The 16,201-nt window shown below is 43.8% G+C and overlaps 1 protein-coding gene across 4 annotated transcripts in view; it reads left to right on the top strand.

The window, feature by feature from the left end:
• The window catches only part of TNFRSF19 (TNF receptor superfamily member 19), an 82,310-nt gene that overhangs the window by 26,844 nt on the left and 39,265 nt on the right, over positions 1-16,201 (top strand). For all 4 annotated transcript variants that reach the window (XM_075592240.1, XM_075592243.1, XM_075592242.1 and 1 more), the window contains exon 4: positions 9,172-9,350. In XM_075592240.1, coding sequence (XP_075448355.1) covers positions 9,172-9,350 — 179 coding nt within the window. The remainder of the gene's footprint in view (positions 1-9,171; positions 9,351-16,201) is intronic.

Genomic DNA, 16,201 nt, shown 5'->3' with positions numbered 1-16,201 from the left:
CGAGGCGTGCATGCATTTACTACCAGGGTAGAAAGTACCTCCGAGGCGTGCATGCATTTACTACCAGGGTAGAGTGTACCTCCGAGGCGTGCATGCATTTATTACCAGGGTAGAGTGTACCTCCGAGGCGTGCATGCATTTACTACCAGGGTAGAGTGTACCTCCGAGGCGTGCATGCATTTACTACCAGGGTAGAAAGTACCTCCTAGGCGTGCATGCATTTACTACCAGGGTAAAAAGTACCTCCGAGGCGTGCATGCATTTACTACCAGGGTAGAAAGTACCTCCGAGGCGTGCATGCATTTACTACCAGGGTAGAAAGTACCTCCGAGGCGTGCATGCATTTACTACCAGGGTAGAGTGTACCTCCGAGGCGTGCATGCATTTACTACCAGGGTAGAAAGTACCTCCGAGGCATGCATACATTTACTACCAGGGTAGAGTGTACCTCCGAGGCGTGCATGCATTTACTACCAGGGTAGAAAGTACCTCCTAGGCGTGCATGCATTTACTACCAGGGTAAAAAGTACCTCCGAGGCGTGCATGCATTTACTACCAGGGTAGAAAGTACCTCCGAGGCGTGCATGCATTTACTACCAGGGTAGAAAGTACCTCCGAGGCGTGCATGCATTTACTACCAGGGTAGAGTGTACCTCCGAGGCGTGCATGCATTTACTACCAGGGTAGAAAGTACCTACGAGGCGTGCATGCATTTACTACCAGGGTAGAAGTACCTCCGAGGCGTGCATGCATTTACTACCAGGGTAGAAAGTACCTCCGAGGCGTGCATGCATTTACTACCAGGGTAGAAAGTACCTCCGAGGCGTGCATGCATTTTCTACCAGGGTAGAGTGTACCTCCAAGGCGTGCATGCATTTACTACCAGGGTAGAAAGTACCTCTGAGGCGTGCATGCATTTACTACCAGGGTAGAAAGTACCTCCGAGGCGTGCATGCATTTACTACCAGGGTAGAAAGTACCTCCGAGGCGTGCATGCATTTACTACCAGGGTAGAAAGTACCTCCGAGGCGTGCATGCATTTACTACCAGGGTAGAACGTACCTCCGAGGCGTGCATGCATTTATTACCAGGGTAGAACGTACCTCCGAGGCGTGCATGCATTTATTACCAGGGTAGAGTGTACCTCCGAGGCGTGCATGCATTTACTACCAGGGTAGAGTGTACCTCCGAGGCGTGCATGCATTTATTACCAGGGTAGAGTGTACCTCCGAGGCGTGCATGCATTTACTACCAGGGTAGAGTGTACCTCCGAGGCGTGCATGCATTTACTACCAGGGTAGAAAGTACCTCCGAGGCGTGCATGCATTTACTACCAGGGTAGAAAGTATCTCCGAGGCGTGCATGCATTTACTACCAGGGTAGAAAGTACCTCCGAGGCGTGCATGCATTTACTACCAGGGTAGAAAGTACCTCCGAGGCGTGCATGCATTTACTACCAGGGTAGAAAGTACCTCCGAGGCGTGCATGCATTTACTACCAGGGTAGAAAGTACCTCCGAGGCGTGCATGCATTTACTACCAGGGTAGAAAGTACCTCCGAGGCGTGCATGCATTTACTACCAGGGTAGAAAGTACCTCCGAGGCATGCATACATTTACTACCAGGGTAGAGTGTACCTCCGAGGCGTGCATGCATTTACTACCAGGGTAGAAAGTACCTCCTAGGCGTGCATGCATTTACTACCAGGGTAAAAAGTACCTCCGAGGCGTGCATGCATTTACTACCAGGGTAGAAAGTACCTCCGAGGCGTGCATGCATTTACTACGAGGGTAGAAAGTACCTACGAGGCGTGCATGCATTTACTACCAGGGTAGAAGTACCTCCGAGGCGTGCATGCATTTACTACCAGGGTAGAAAGTACCTCCGAGGCGTGCATGCATTTACTACCAGGGTAGAAAGTACCTCCGAGGCGTGCATGCATTTACTACCAGGGTAGAAAGTACCTCCGAGGCGTGCATGCATTTACTACCAGGGTAGAGTGTACCTCCAAGGCGTGCATGCATTTACTACCAGGGTAGAAAGTACCTCTGAGGCGTGCATGCATTTACTACCAGGGTAGAAAGTACCTCCGAGGCGTGCATGCATTTACTACCAGGGTAGAACGTACCTCCGAGGCGTGCATGCATTTACTACCAGGGTAGAAAGTACCTCCGAGGCGTGCATGCATTTACTACCAGGGTAGAACGTACCTCCGAGGCGTGCATGCATTTATTACCAGGGTAGAACGTACCTCCGAGGCGTGCATGCATTTATTACCAGGGTAGAGTGTACCTCCGAGGCGTGCATGCATTTATTACCAGGGTAGAGTGTACCTCCGAGGCGTGCATGCATTTACTACCAGGGTAGAAAGTACCTCCGAGGCGTGCATGCATTTACTACCAGGGTAGAACGTACCTCCGAGGCGTGCATGCATTTATTACCAGGGTAGAACGTACCTCCGAGGCGTGCATGCATTTACTACCAGGGTAGAGTGTACCTCCGAGGCATGCATGCATTTACTACCAGGGTAGACTGCACCTCCGAGGCGTGCATGCATTTATTACCAGGGTAGAGTGTACCTCCGAGGCGTGCATGCATTTACTACCAGGGTAGAAAGTACCTCCGAGGCGTGCATGCATTTACTACCAGGGTAGAAAGTACCTCCGAGGCGTGCATGCATTTACTACCAGGGTAGAAAGTACCTCCGAGGCGTGCATGCATTTACTACCAGGGTAGAACGTACCTCCGAGGCGTGCATGCATTTATTACCAGGGTAGAACGTACCTCCGAGGCGTGCATGCATTTATTACCAGGGTAGAGTGTACCTCCGAGGCGTGCATGCATTTACTACCAGGGTAGAGTGTACCTCCGAGGCGTGCATGCATTTATTACCAGGGTAGAGTGTACCTCCGAGGCGTGCATGCATTTACTACCAGGGTAGAGTGTACCTCCGAGGCGTGCATGCATTTACTACCAGGGTAGAAAGTACCTCCGAGGCGTGCATGCATTTACTACCAGGGTAGAAAGTATCTCCGAGGCGTGCATGCATTTACTACCAGGGTAGAAAGTACCTCCGAGGCGTGCATGCATTTACTACCAGGGTAGAAAGTACCTCCGAGGCGTGCATGCATTTACTACCAGGGTAGAAAGTACCTCCGAGGCGTGCATGCATTTACTACCAGGGTAGAAAGTACCTCCGAGGCGTGCATGCATTTACTACCAGGGTAGAAAGTACCTCCGAGGCATGCATGCATTTACTACCAGGGTAGAAAGTACCTCCGAGGCGTGCATGCATTTACTACCAGGGTAGAGTGTACCTCCGAGGCGTGCATGCATTTACTACCAGGGTAGAAAGTACCTCCTAGGCGTGCATGCATTTACTACCAGGGTAAAAAGTACCTCCGAGGCGTGCATGCATTTACTACCAGGGTAGAAAGTACCTCCGAGGCGTGCATGCATTTACTACGAGGGTAGAAAGTACCTACGAGGCGTGCATGCATTTACTACCAGGGTAGAAGTACCTCCGAGGCGTGCATGCATTTACTACCAGGGTAGAAAGTACCTCCGAGGCGTGCATGCATTTACTACCAGGGTAGAAAGTACCTCCGAGGCGTGCATGCATTTACTACCAGGGTAGAAAGTACCTCCGAGGCGTGCATGCATTTACTACCAGGGTAGAGTGTACCTCCAAGGCATGCATGCATTTACTACCAGGGTAGAAAGTACCTCCGAGGCGTGCATGCATTTACTACCAGGGTAGAAAGTACCTCCGAGGCGTGCATGCATTTACTACCAGGGTAGAAAGTACCTCCGAGGCGTGCATGCATTTACTACCAGGGTAGAAAGTACCTCCGAGGCGTGCATGCATTTACTACCAGGGTAGAACGTACCTCCGAGGCGTGCATGCATTTATTACCAGGGTAGAACGTACCTCCGAGGCGTGCATGCATTTATTACCAGGGTAGAGTGTACCTCCGAGGCATGCATGCATTTATTACCAGGGTAGAGTGCACCTCCGAGGCGTGCATGCATTTATTACCAGGGTAGAGTGTACCTCCGAGGCGTGCATGCATTTACTACCAGGGTAGAGTGTACCTCCGAGGCGTGCATGCATTTACTACCAGGGTAGAACGTACCTCCGAGGCGTGCATGCATTTATTACCAGGGTAGAACGTACCTCCGAGGCGTGCATGCATTTATTACCAGGGTAGAGTGTACCTCCGAGGCATGCATGCATTTATTACCAGGGTAGAGTGCACCTCCGAGGCGTGCATGCATTTATTACCAGGGTAGAGTGTACCTCCGAGGCGTGCATGCATTTACTACCAGGGTAGAGTGTACCTCCGAGGCGTGCATGCATTTACTACCAGGGTAGAAAGTACCTCCGAGGCGTGCATGCATTTACTACCAGGGTAGAAAGTACCTCCGAGGCGTGCATGCATTTACTACCAGGGTAGAAAGTACCTCCGAGGCGTGCATGCATTTACTACCAGGGTAGAAAGTACCTCCGAGGCGTGCATGCATTTACTACCAGGGTAGAGTGTACCTCAGAGGCGTGCATGAATTTACTACCAGGGTAGAGTGTACCTCCGAGGCGCGCATGAATTTACTACCAGGGTAGAGTGTACCTCCGAGGCGTGCATGAATTTACTACCAGGGTAGAGTGTACCTCCGAGGCGTGCATGCATTTACTACCAGGGTAGAATGTAGAAGCACATTTCTAGCTCTGTCTAGATGGAAGATGATAGCCTAAGAATTACACAGATGACTATTTGCAGAGACAGGAATCAAACCTCCAGCTACGTATAACCGCTATAGCCTTTTCTAAAGCAGTGTTTCATTTAAAATGTAACCCCCTCTTTTCCTATTTCTGGACATGTACTTTGTACTGATTAGTGCGTTTCTGCCATTTTCATAGCAGCAAGTATGTATTCTTTGTGTCACAAAGAATGAGAATACACTATGTATAGCACATAAAAAGTAAACATAGGGGTATGAGGCTCCAGGGTTTCATGTCCATGGCTATAAACAGTGCAGTGTGCAAGGTTGTACATGCTTCCTGCTTAAAACACATTTTTGAAAACCTAGGATGGCAATTTGAACAGTACCAAAAGAATATCTCATCAGGGGAAGTAATGCATTTAACCAGGTGAGCAGGGTTCAGCAGCGGTGCCTCTAGAAGACAAATACGGAGTCTCTATGGATGCAAGGCAGGCTGGTTGGGAACTACACAGTTGTAGCCCAAGGTCAGTGGGCAGCATTTCAGGGCAGCTTGCCTATAAATCTGCAGGAGATGAGCGTAATCTTATGTGGTCTCAGAACAGGGCATCAGATTTTAAACTGAAATCAATTATCATTTCAAACAGTAAGAGGTTTCCCTTTTTTTTTATACTTTGATGAGACTGTGTGCATTGGAAACCCCCTTCAACTACTCAAGTGGCTTAGAACGAACCCATTTGCTATCCGGTGCGGCACCCATCAAAAGAAACCATTATTTATGGACTCTTATCGTATCCTTTTAAACTCAGTCTTTTTGCGCTTGTTTCTTTTCCCCTTTTATTGGCGTCCTTGTTCAGGCAGAAAATAACCTGGAAGCTATCTTTGCGGAGTATATTCCAGGGCAAATAAATATCAAAGCAGTTTTTTAAGTTGTTACGAAATCCTGCCTGGAGTGCAGGGACTCCTCGATCAGGATGTTATCGCTCAGGTTTGTCACCAGTGAAATACGCCAGATCTCGACCTCATGGCCACAGAGTGCAACAAGAAAGTATCCGTGCGTCATAACCTAGATCTCCTAAGGGCACTTAAATGTTATCTACAAAATGGAGAATAATTCAGACAGATAATTTGTTTGTCCTATTTCGTTGTCCAAGAAAAGGATTTCAATCGTCAATCTGCGATTTCGGGATACATTACAGAATGCGTTCGAGAAGCTTTCCAACAAGCATGTAAGGCAGTCCCAGTGGGTATCACACGAGCACCTGCTGTTTGCTGGGCGCTTCACATTTTCATAACATATTAAATTAGTGATGTACAAGCTTCTGCAGGGGCCACATTTGGGAGAAATGTTCTGCAAGCAGCAGTGATGTAACTGCAAAGAATGTATGCACTTTGTTTATATTGCTACGGTAATTCCCATGGCATGTGCTGCCATTGGAAGACACCCAGGAAAAAAAGAGAAATTACTCTGTTCCTGTCGGCTTCCGACACATGATTCCCTCCCAATTATGAAAGTTCCCTTTTTGGTGTTTCTGAATGAAGTAATAATCCATGAAGAACAAGACATTACCTGGCCACTAATGCCAAACCCTCCCCCCCCCCCTCTCATCCCCCCATGAGAATCTCACACCCAGCCTCCCAGATGATCTCCACTCCCTCCTTCCTACTGGTTGATCTCCCCTTCCAAACCGGACTACCACCCACTTCCCTAGACCGTCTACGGACTTTCCACCTACACGCACCAGCAACATAATTAATTAAATCCATGCTTTCTGATTTTGGCAAGGTGCCAAAAATTCTGGGCATTACTAACTACTAATGCCCAGAAATGTGTCCAATCGGAGACCAGGTATTTCAAAATGCTCTGAATTTGTATGCATTTAGTCCATAATAACCATCATAGCATGCAATATTTGTCTCTGTTTTAATTTCTCTACAGTAGGTCAGCCAAGGGAATAATTAAAACTGTAGGTAGGAGGGTTTACCCTCTGCCTACACAATGTGACTGGTCTCCATCTATAGGAAGTCGTCCCATAGCGTGTGCTACCATGGAAACCTGTAGGGAAAGGGCATTGCATGCTTTTTCTGGGTGTTTGTAAAGATTTAGAAAGTGTAGAGACAGGCAACTTTTGATCGTAATTAGTGCAGAAACACCACTTTTTTTTTTCTTGTCCAAAAGAAGCTGTAATCATCCCCAGCGTTGTTTTTCATTGTAGTATACCTATGTTAAGTGGAGATGATATAGTGCTTTAACACCTTTACTGCAAGGGGCATGTACAGTACTGCAATAGGCTCATTTGGCAACAGACAAGTGATGAATGTAAAAGGTATGGTTTTATATTCATACAAGTGGAAAACCACTGTATACGCTTCTCTCTAGCTTCTGAACGTTCACATGCCTGGCTTAATTAGAAAACAGATGCCTCACAGAATTCTACCATAAGCTTGTAATAATGCAGCAGTGGGAGTCCTTGAAAACCTTTTATCATTCAAATGCTTGGGGGTTTCTCGAATAAAGTGGATGACTAGCTGTTGCCTACAGAAGTAAGGGAGATTATTAGCACTGGGAAAAACATCTGAGCCTGCTGAAAGAGCTGCTTTTTGTTTTCAATAAGCCCCGTGATCATTAAAGCACTGGTCCTACTTACTTGATCCAAAAAAAGTGTATTTGTTCATTTCTTTTGCTTCCAATTGGTTTTTACTGTTCACATAAATGGGATACATATTTTTTTGACAATAAAACAATGACTCTCTGTTCCTGCTAAATATGATATAAAATGTACAAGGCTAGTTTAAAATATCTGATTTCTCCAGTATTCATTATGAATATGTCCCAGTTACTGCAGCATTGTGAGCACTGAAGAAGGGATGTTGCTGATAGGATTTAGCCTTCAGAGACATGGTACAGATAGGATTTCATGCTGCATGCAGTTGGCTCCAATGAGTCAAAATAACAATGATCTTGCAAATATGCCCTTTTTAGTACAGTTATTGTGCGTCATTGGAGCTAACCTTATGCAACATGACATTTGAAACAGCTGAAACCTTATTGAGGCTATGGCTCTGTGTTTTTACGTCACTGTAAGACAGGGTCTTTACCTACTCAAGGAGATGGGTAAGAGCACCAGAGTTTATTAACCTTTTGTTTATAAAGCGCTGAGTTATTCCGCTGCGCGCTACAATGTAGGAACAGTAGTTACATAAACAGAATGACACAGGATAAGAACAAATCAATGCAAACCGATACAGTAAGGATTGGGAGCCTTGCTCATGAGAGCTTGGTCTAGAGGGAATAAGGGTCAATGTGGAAACCAAAGGTATGAGTGGCTGCTCATTGTAAAACTGAGGATAGCTTCGTGTGGAGGGGGTGTTGAGTATCCTTAGAGGTGTGTTTTCAGATATAAAAGTAAATGCTCGGTAAGGCAAATCCTTGGAAAAATATCTATTTGTTATTGTAGGGCATACACAATAACAGAATAAAATAATGTATTACAAATGTGCATGATATATTTGAAGACATTGGGGTGCGATCATTAGTATTTCTGCAAGGCAGTCGTCCAAAATATGTAGGACGGGTTTCTCCTTGAATAGGACAGTGGTTGTCCTATACCATGAGTGCTGGTTCCCATTGGAGAAATTCCATAAAGAAGGCATTTGCCATTAGCCTAGATCAGGGGTCTCCAAACTAAGCCCGGGGGACACATCAGGCCCCCCACAAGATTTTATCCGTCCGGCAGCAACTTGAAATATATATATTTTTGCTCATATTTCCCAGTGTACGCACAGCATCCTTTCTTTGTAATTGTCACATTTCTCTTTTGTTCTGAATCATATGATGCTGATTATCCCAAAAAGATTCAAATAAAACTTAATTCATTTATAAAATATAAAAAATATATAATTTAAAAATCATTTCTTTGGCACACTAAAATGTGTAGAATATACAATGTGTCCCTAGTACTGAAAAGTTTGGAGACTACTGGCCTAGATTGTCATTGGCTAGGTTATTGTTGAGAAGGCAGTGGTCTACGCACTACGGAATCAAGAGCATATGATAAACATTTTTAAATAAATCATGGGTGTATAAAAGATACAGATGTATAGAATACCGGTAAGAAATTGAGAGATGGACTCAGTGGTGTGATCAATACAAGCAGGGGCCAAATTAAGTAAAAAGCATGAAATCGTATTGGTAAAATGGCTAAACCAAGTAGGACTCATTTCAGAACATTGTATTCAAGGGGAAGCTCAATGGCAATGACATGGTCTTTGGGAGAACGTGTTTTGTATTTGAGTTCCTTGGGACCTTGGAAAAGTCCCTTTTCGCTCTGTACCCCAGGTGTAAAATACTGTAAATACCATTATGACAGGGGTATCTATTGAAACTTGAAGATGTGACGAGATTGCTTGGTGACCACTGACAGGCTTTTTGCTTTTTAATTTTTGTTTACAGGAATGCGGCTTCGGACTTGGAGAGGACGCGCAGTGTTTGCCGTGTAGGCCTAACAGATTCAAGGAGGACTGGGGCTTTCAAAAGTGCAGACCTTGTTTGGATTGTGCTACAGTTAACCGCTTCCAGAAAGCCAACTGTACAGCCAACAATAATGCAATGTGTGGAGATTGTTTACCCGGGTGAGTATTTCTATGGCTTAATTTCTGTTTCAAATGGTCTCTGTAAAATATGGTTCTTATATTACATGGTGTTCATCCATGCACATGGATGTATATTTTATTTTTGTAAAAGTTTGAAAATAAATTCTATAGGGAATATTTATTGATTTTAAATGACTTGGGTAAGAGACACCATCATTTTCATTGACCAAAGGAAATATTATAGGAAACTGTCCTCAAATGACCAGGTTACGTTGTACACCAATTTAATTTACTTTGGGAATACTGGTTTATTTATCTAGGTATTTATAAAAACACTTGCATTCCTAACCTTTAAATGTAATATAATATGATTTGTAAAATATCAAAATAGGTTTTTATTGGATAAATCGGCACCCTTAAATTCTGGACCATGTTAATTCAGTGATTTCAGGATCTGTTTATTAAACCTATGCTTGTCCAGTATAAAGCGACTGCTTTGAATGATGCATTCCGGGTTCTCCGCTGTAAAGAATGCTGTGTTCCATTCAAACAAATGGAGATCAATTAAATACAGCTTAGACAGGCTTCCTTGCTGCTCATTAACCCTTTGTTTGTGAATGGATTATTTCACTAGTTCCTTCATGGTAAATGAACTAAACATACGGAATGGAAATACTCCTTTAAATTGTCTCCCCTGTACTCTTGTGTGGCATGATTTATTCTTAGACATTTAAAAAAAAAGAAAGCTGAATGAAAGCAGCAAGCCTATTCAATCATGTTTGTTTTAATTTAGACATTCTTTTGCACCAGAACACTATCTTGTTTTTTTCACTGCACATATTTATTTATAAAATGTTTTACTAGGAATTAATACATTGAGTTACTTCTCATTTTCAAGTATGTCCTGGCACAGAGTTATATATATATTCTGTATATCTATCTCCACTTGTCAGGTATGGCATACATGTGAGCACGTGACCTGCATTTGGGACAAGTGTTAAGGCCTCCTCCAGGGTGGTGCTGAGCGGGCGGGCGCGCTCACGCTGGCCGTGATGAAACGCATTGCGGCAATGTGTGTGGCCTGCGTGAGCAAACGCCTGCGCCCGATCGGCGCTTGGAGCAAGCAAATGTGATTTTTCTGCTCGCAAGCGGGTCACATGAGCGGTTCGCCCAATGAGGGCGAACCAGCTCTGTGACGTCATGGCCGTGCCCCCAGGAGCGCACGCCTAGCTAGCCACGAATCGCCCGGACGAGCAGGGTGCAGCGCACGAGCGCCTTTTCTATGCCTGGCGGCAGCCTAATACTCTGCTCGCAAGCTGTCCCACTCTTCACCTTTGCAAAGGTCCCTCAATCTGCCCCCATGTACCATCTGTCACGAACAGTACACAAGTGAACACGTGATTTATGCAACCAGGGTTAATACACACGGCTACTCTAGCCAACTCACCTTTCACCTGCGCATAGTACCTTAAATTAGTTAATATTAACCCCTTAAACAATTGCAATCATATCTACTGTATATGCTTCCACCACCCGAGAAATGCAAATAAAATATGCTAAATTAATACATTTGCCGTGGTCTCGGGTCCCTGTTTGATAGAAAAACTATGCACTTAACATGCAATCTGTTGTAGCAAAATGTCAGAAAATGTAAATACTCTCTCCAGAGCGTGCAATCGGTTCATTAAGAGCCCAAACATCACTTATTAAATGTTTTCATTTTATATAAAAATACAGTGCTTTGATTACAGAAAGTGTTACAAGAACATACAAGTATAGTAAATGCAGGACAGTTTCTTAAAATAACAGAGTAAAACATAAAATAGAAATCCATGTACAGTACATTACCAAATGTCATAGCTTTCCTCTGAGAGGTCACTGGAGACTGTTACGCCGGTGCTGCCCGCAGACCAGACCCGTCCCCTGAGCTGAAGGGGTAAGTGGTAATACACGCACCCACAGCAAAGGGAGCGTGTCCGGAGTGTGGTATGAAGCGTTGCCAGGCCGGGTGTAGTAAGGTAGACAATACTTGCCGGTACCAGTTGTAGAGATAGAGTGAATGATGCCTCGCCGAAGTCAGAGAGTGGAGATAGGTCGTAGTCCAAGCCGTGTTCAAGGGGTTACCAGAGTGAGCGTTGTCCAAGGAGTGCCGAGATCGAGAGCCAGAGGGGGTAGTCGTACGAGCTGCGTCAGAACCTGTGAAAACACTGAGAGAATCCAGAAGTACTTCCATACAGAGACTATGTCGAGCAAAGACTGAGAGCAGAGAGGAGCTAGATAAAGCAGGAAGGTCCAATTAGGAACGGAGGCGGGACAGGAAGAGCTAGAGGGAGACACTGCAGATTGGTGCAGGCATAACAAGCCAGGTGAGTCTCTTTAGTAACCTGAGTATGCCCGTGCAGTGTGCGGGGGCGGAGCCTGAGGTCCGGGGGACGGGAATAAGAGTGTGCAGACTGAGCGTGCTCCGTAACTCATGTACGCGTGTGAACCGAGCCAGTGGATGGTGCAGGTGTGCGTGCAGGAGGGCGTGGGCGCGCCCGGCGCTGAGCAGAGGAATCGCCGAGGGGAGTGATCCCGCGACCTCGCGAGGAGCCGTGGAGGCCGGTGAGGCAGGATTGTTTTGTGTGTCCAGGGGCTCCCTGCGGGGAGGGAGTGCTCTGTGTGGGGAGCGAGGAGAACGCCGATTCCTGACAGAGACATGAGAAATCACATGTTTGGTCAAAAAACACACCTCTGTTGAAATCACATATTAATCACATGCAGTATTCTGTTGATTCCCACGTTTCTCCCTTTCTCCAAGTGCGTGTCTGTCTTAATGCAATCTCCATCTCCATGTTGGTGTAACACTGCTACCTCAAACTCGACATGTCCAAAATGGAATGTCTAATTTCGCCTCCCTTTAATTTCATTCCTATACTTGCGTTTTCACTCCCTACTAAAAGCAGACACTGCTCCTTCTCTGCTGCGTTCATGTGCAAGTCCCTAGATTGGCTGCCATACTCACCCAGAACCAATTTATTTATTTTTGTCCTTGCCAAGAAAGCTCTTCAAGACACTGTACATCTTTATACCTTTCACCTCGTCGCCAAATATCGCCACGTCTGTTTACGACCTCCTTCCCTCTTCTTCCATAATACTTTCTCACCCATGCCTCAAGATATTTGAAGAGCTACTCCTTAACTATTTTATTCCATACCCTGCAAAAACATCAGATTCTCACCCCCCCCCCCCCTCTTTGCACACTTAAAAGTTTCATAAACACGCTTTTTTTTTTAAGCCAACTTCTTCTTGATATACTTACACCTCCTGTAGTCAACACCATGACACCTGTTACTAAATACCCAAGGAAGAGCAAAACATGTACTAGACACACCATTGAGCAGCAACTCCACACAAGCAAGTTCTCTCTCCCCCCACCTTGTGTTTTCACTCTTCCTTTTTTTTTTTAAGCTTCTTGGAACATGGACTTCTCTACCTGTTGTACCCATTTGTTTAAATGTAATATTGTTGTATGTTATTATTTCCATCTTCTCTATTGAGAATATGTTTTGTAAATGATGATGATCTTGAAAGATGCAAATTTTCTGGAGCTTGAAATGGCCACAGATTGGAAAGTACCAGTCAGTAAGCGTGATCTTGACTTTTTTTTGTATTGTCATTTATTATGGACATGAGATGACACAAAAGTAAACCTTAATAAAATAATTTTGTTTAAAATGGTTGTGGAACAGAGCAACATATTCCAGTTTTTAGTTTCCTTATTGACAAGAGCCAGGCAGTGTGTTGCAGAGGGTCATCCCAGTGCTGAAGGGGTTATAAGTGCAGTCCCACCTAGGACCAAATGGAACAATCACCATGATATGTATAATTGGTTAAAACTTGGGGTGCCTATTGTTTTAAAGCATTTGCCAGACAGTGTTTTCAAACATCGTAACCCATTTCCAGCAATCAGACTGTTTTAAATTAAATGTCAAAACTGATATAAAAATACTTATACTTGTCAAATTTTCAATAATGACCTCCCCCACCTACTTTTCGTTGGTATCCAAATTGTGAGGAAATTAGAGCTTTGTGGAATGTCACACTGATTTTCAGAAATGTTTGTACTTGTACAACATGATCCGGTCCCTTTTATTGCTATGAGTGACTTCTCTGTATTGGGGGATTTTCCGGGACTCTGCCAGTATATTATAAAAAGTCCCCAAAAGTATATATTATATTATTTATATTTACTCACAAAACAGGTGGTATCATGAAACATTTTTATGCCCTTTGTCCTTTTACCTAAAATGTAGGTTGTAAACTACTGCTTTCTACTAACAAGCACTGGTACTTATTGTATTTAAGTAATAATCCCACAAAAACAGGTCATTCATTATTAGTCCAGTAATGTCCGGAGGAGCCTTTAACACTGTTATTTTGAGTGTTGCAAACCTTGATCTACAGAAGAGGAGTCCTGGTCTGAGCTCATATACCGGTTGCTGCTCCTATCCATTGTGCTGGGGCAAGTCCTTAACAAAGAGAGGGCAGTGACGGGTACATGAGCTCAGACCAGGAGGACTCCTTTGTAGGTGCCAGTCAAACCAGCAAGTTATTTAATAAAAATTCGTGGTCAGGGATTTATCATAGAAGAAAACAATCCTTCTAGGATCACAATAAATTCATTGGAATGGGTAACGGTGTGTAAGAGAACATTGAGGGCATGACTAATTCAAAAGGTGTCCATGTTTCCAGCCATTACTGGGAGAATAACACCCGGAAATTAGCCAATCAACTTTCAGATATTTAACCTATAATTCGTGTCATACCGGTCGGTCAGTGTTCATGTGACACGTAGAAGAAGGTGAGGAGTTAACTAAAGATGAGATTTGAATGTGATTTGCAAATACCAAAAAGTTACATTCTTATGAAGTCTGTACAGCAAATCAATTGCCGTATAAGTGTAGGTTATGCTACTAGAAAGCCACAATTTTAAGTTAAATACTCTGCCTCTTTTGTAACATCTGATTTGAATTGGAAGTATTCATTCCCAAGTAATGACTTGTTTTCACAAACAAAAAAAACATTGTATGCCTCATTACAAAAATGAAAGCCGACGCTAAGAAAACAGTTTCCTTATAAAATCAGTCGAGAATGAACTAAACTTGTGTTATTGCTACAATTCAAACTGTAAGCTACATTACATATTGTTCAATACACCATGTGAATAACTTCACTGTAGCTGAACAAATAAATTAAACAAGATCCATCCTTAAAACTCAAAAACAAGACATGTGTTCTTTGTTTTGTGTATTGGTGCCCTAATGCTTTCTCTGGCCTCTTACGGTGGAAAGTTTCTTTACTTTCTATTCTTCATCCTGTTCAAACACTTTGCCGGTAATTCTTTCTGTCATTGGTTGTGCATAGAGAAACAGTCATTAATAAATGTTTCAAAAAGCAGCAATCCTGCTTTCCTTTCTTTGTTTTTTTTAAATAGTTCTAGGTTTGAAGCAGGGGGTCCCCGGTGCTGAGATGCGGGAATTTCAGCTCCGGGGACCCCTGCATCCCTAGATACTTACCTGCGTAGGAGATGCTGCTACGTAGGGCTTTCAAAATGGCGCCTTTTTAAGCTCCCGCGGTGCCAATAGGAAGCCTTGACATCATCCCTTGCGACTTCCTATTGGCCTGCGTGACCGGGAGATTTAAACCTGCGGAGCTGCTACCAGCACCCTGTACGGAGTTGTGTATCTCTGGAAGCAGGGGGACCCAGGAGCTGAAATGAATGGAGTTCGGCTCCCGAAACACCCTGCTTCCCACCTAGGGGGATAAAACATTTTTTTTGTGGAGCATATGTTCCTGTAAGGACTTCTGAAGAAATACCCGGATCACTACTTTGGAATGACGGCTGCACGTTTTTCTTGTTTTGTGGTATGAGACTCCATGTAGCCTTTTGCTGTTCAGAAATAAGCTCTTAAGTCTATATTTGTATAACTACTTAGTGTATTTTACAATAGGAAAAAAAGGATTAAACAGCTGCATGCGTTAACTCGGTTAAAAGTACACTTTCACTTACCCACATATTAGAATTGCTATAGTGCAAACACTAAACAATATATAAAAATGTCTACAATTATTAAATGAATGTATTCTGACCCAAAGCTTAATTATAACCCTTTAGCTAAAAGAGGCCTGCAATGCAGGTGTATATATGGGTATATCTTAGCTGCCCATACACGCTCTAAAGAAAGCATGTGGTTGGGAATCTAAATTTGCAGTGTCCAGGGCTGTGTTCTAAACCCAGTCTTGGAAAATCACAACATCCATTTGTAGGAAATCCAGCAAAATGTTTATACATGTTACCGAACCAGGGGAGAGGGGGACGGGACTATAATTTGTAGATTTCTCTTTTGTCTGTTTAAGATCAAGTAAGTGCATTTTCAGATAACAGAAGAGGCAAGTTGAGAAATGTTAGTGCATATCACTAGTTTTTTTTTTTGCCCTTCTTTACATTTTATACTATTCCATTTGAAGCCTCACACTTTATTTTTCAATGTAAAGAACATAATTTATTATGCAATAATGTGCCTCAAGATATTTTCTGAAGAAGTATGACTTGGCCATTTGGTATGACCTTTTGTAATTTACCCCTTTTTAGGGTACTGTATTCTAGCCCCTCTAGCGTTAAAGAATTGTGGCACGCATAATTAAAAAGGAAACTGCTGGAAAAAAATATACATTATTAACAGAAACCAAGTGTCAGCAGTGCAGATAACCACTCCATGTAATATCCTATAAAGTATGTCCATTAAAGTCGATGTGCAAGCTGCCATTTTAAAAACCATTCAATATGTGCATTAATACAATCTGCACACTGACAAGTGATTAGCTAAGTTGCCAATCCGTTCTCCTGT

Source organism: Ascaphus truei, chromosome 3, assembly GCF_040206685.1.
Source record: "Ascaphus truei isolate aAscTru1 chromosome 3, aAscTru1.hap1, whole genome shotgun sequence".
NCBI classification, from domain to species: domain Eukaryota; kingdom Metazoa; phylum Chordata; class Amphibia; order Anura; family Ascaphidae; genus Ascaphus; species Ascaphus truei.
The sequence above is the reverse complement of the archived record's forward strand: the minus strand, read 5'-3'. Positions and strand labels throughout refer to the sequence as shown.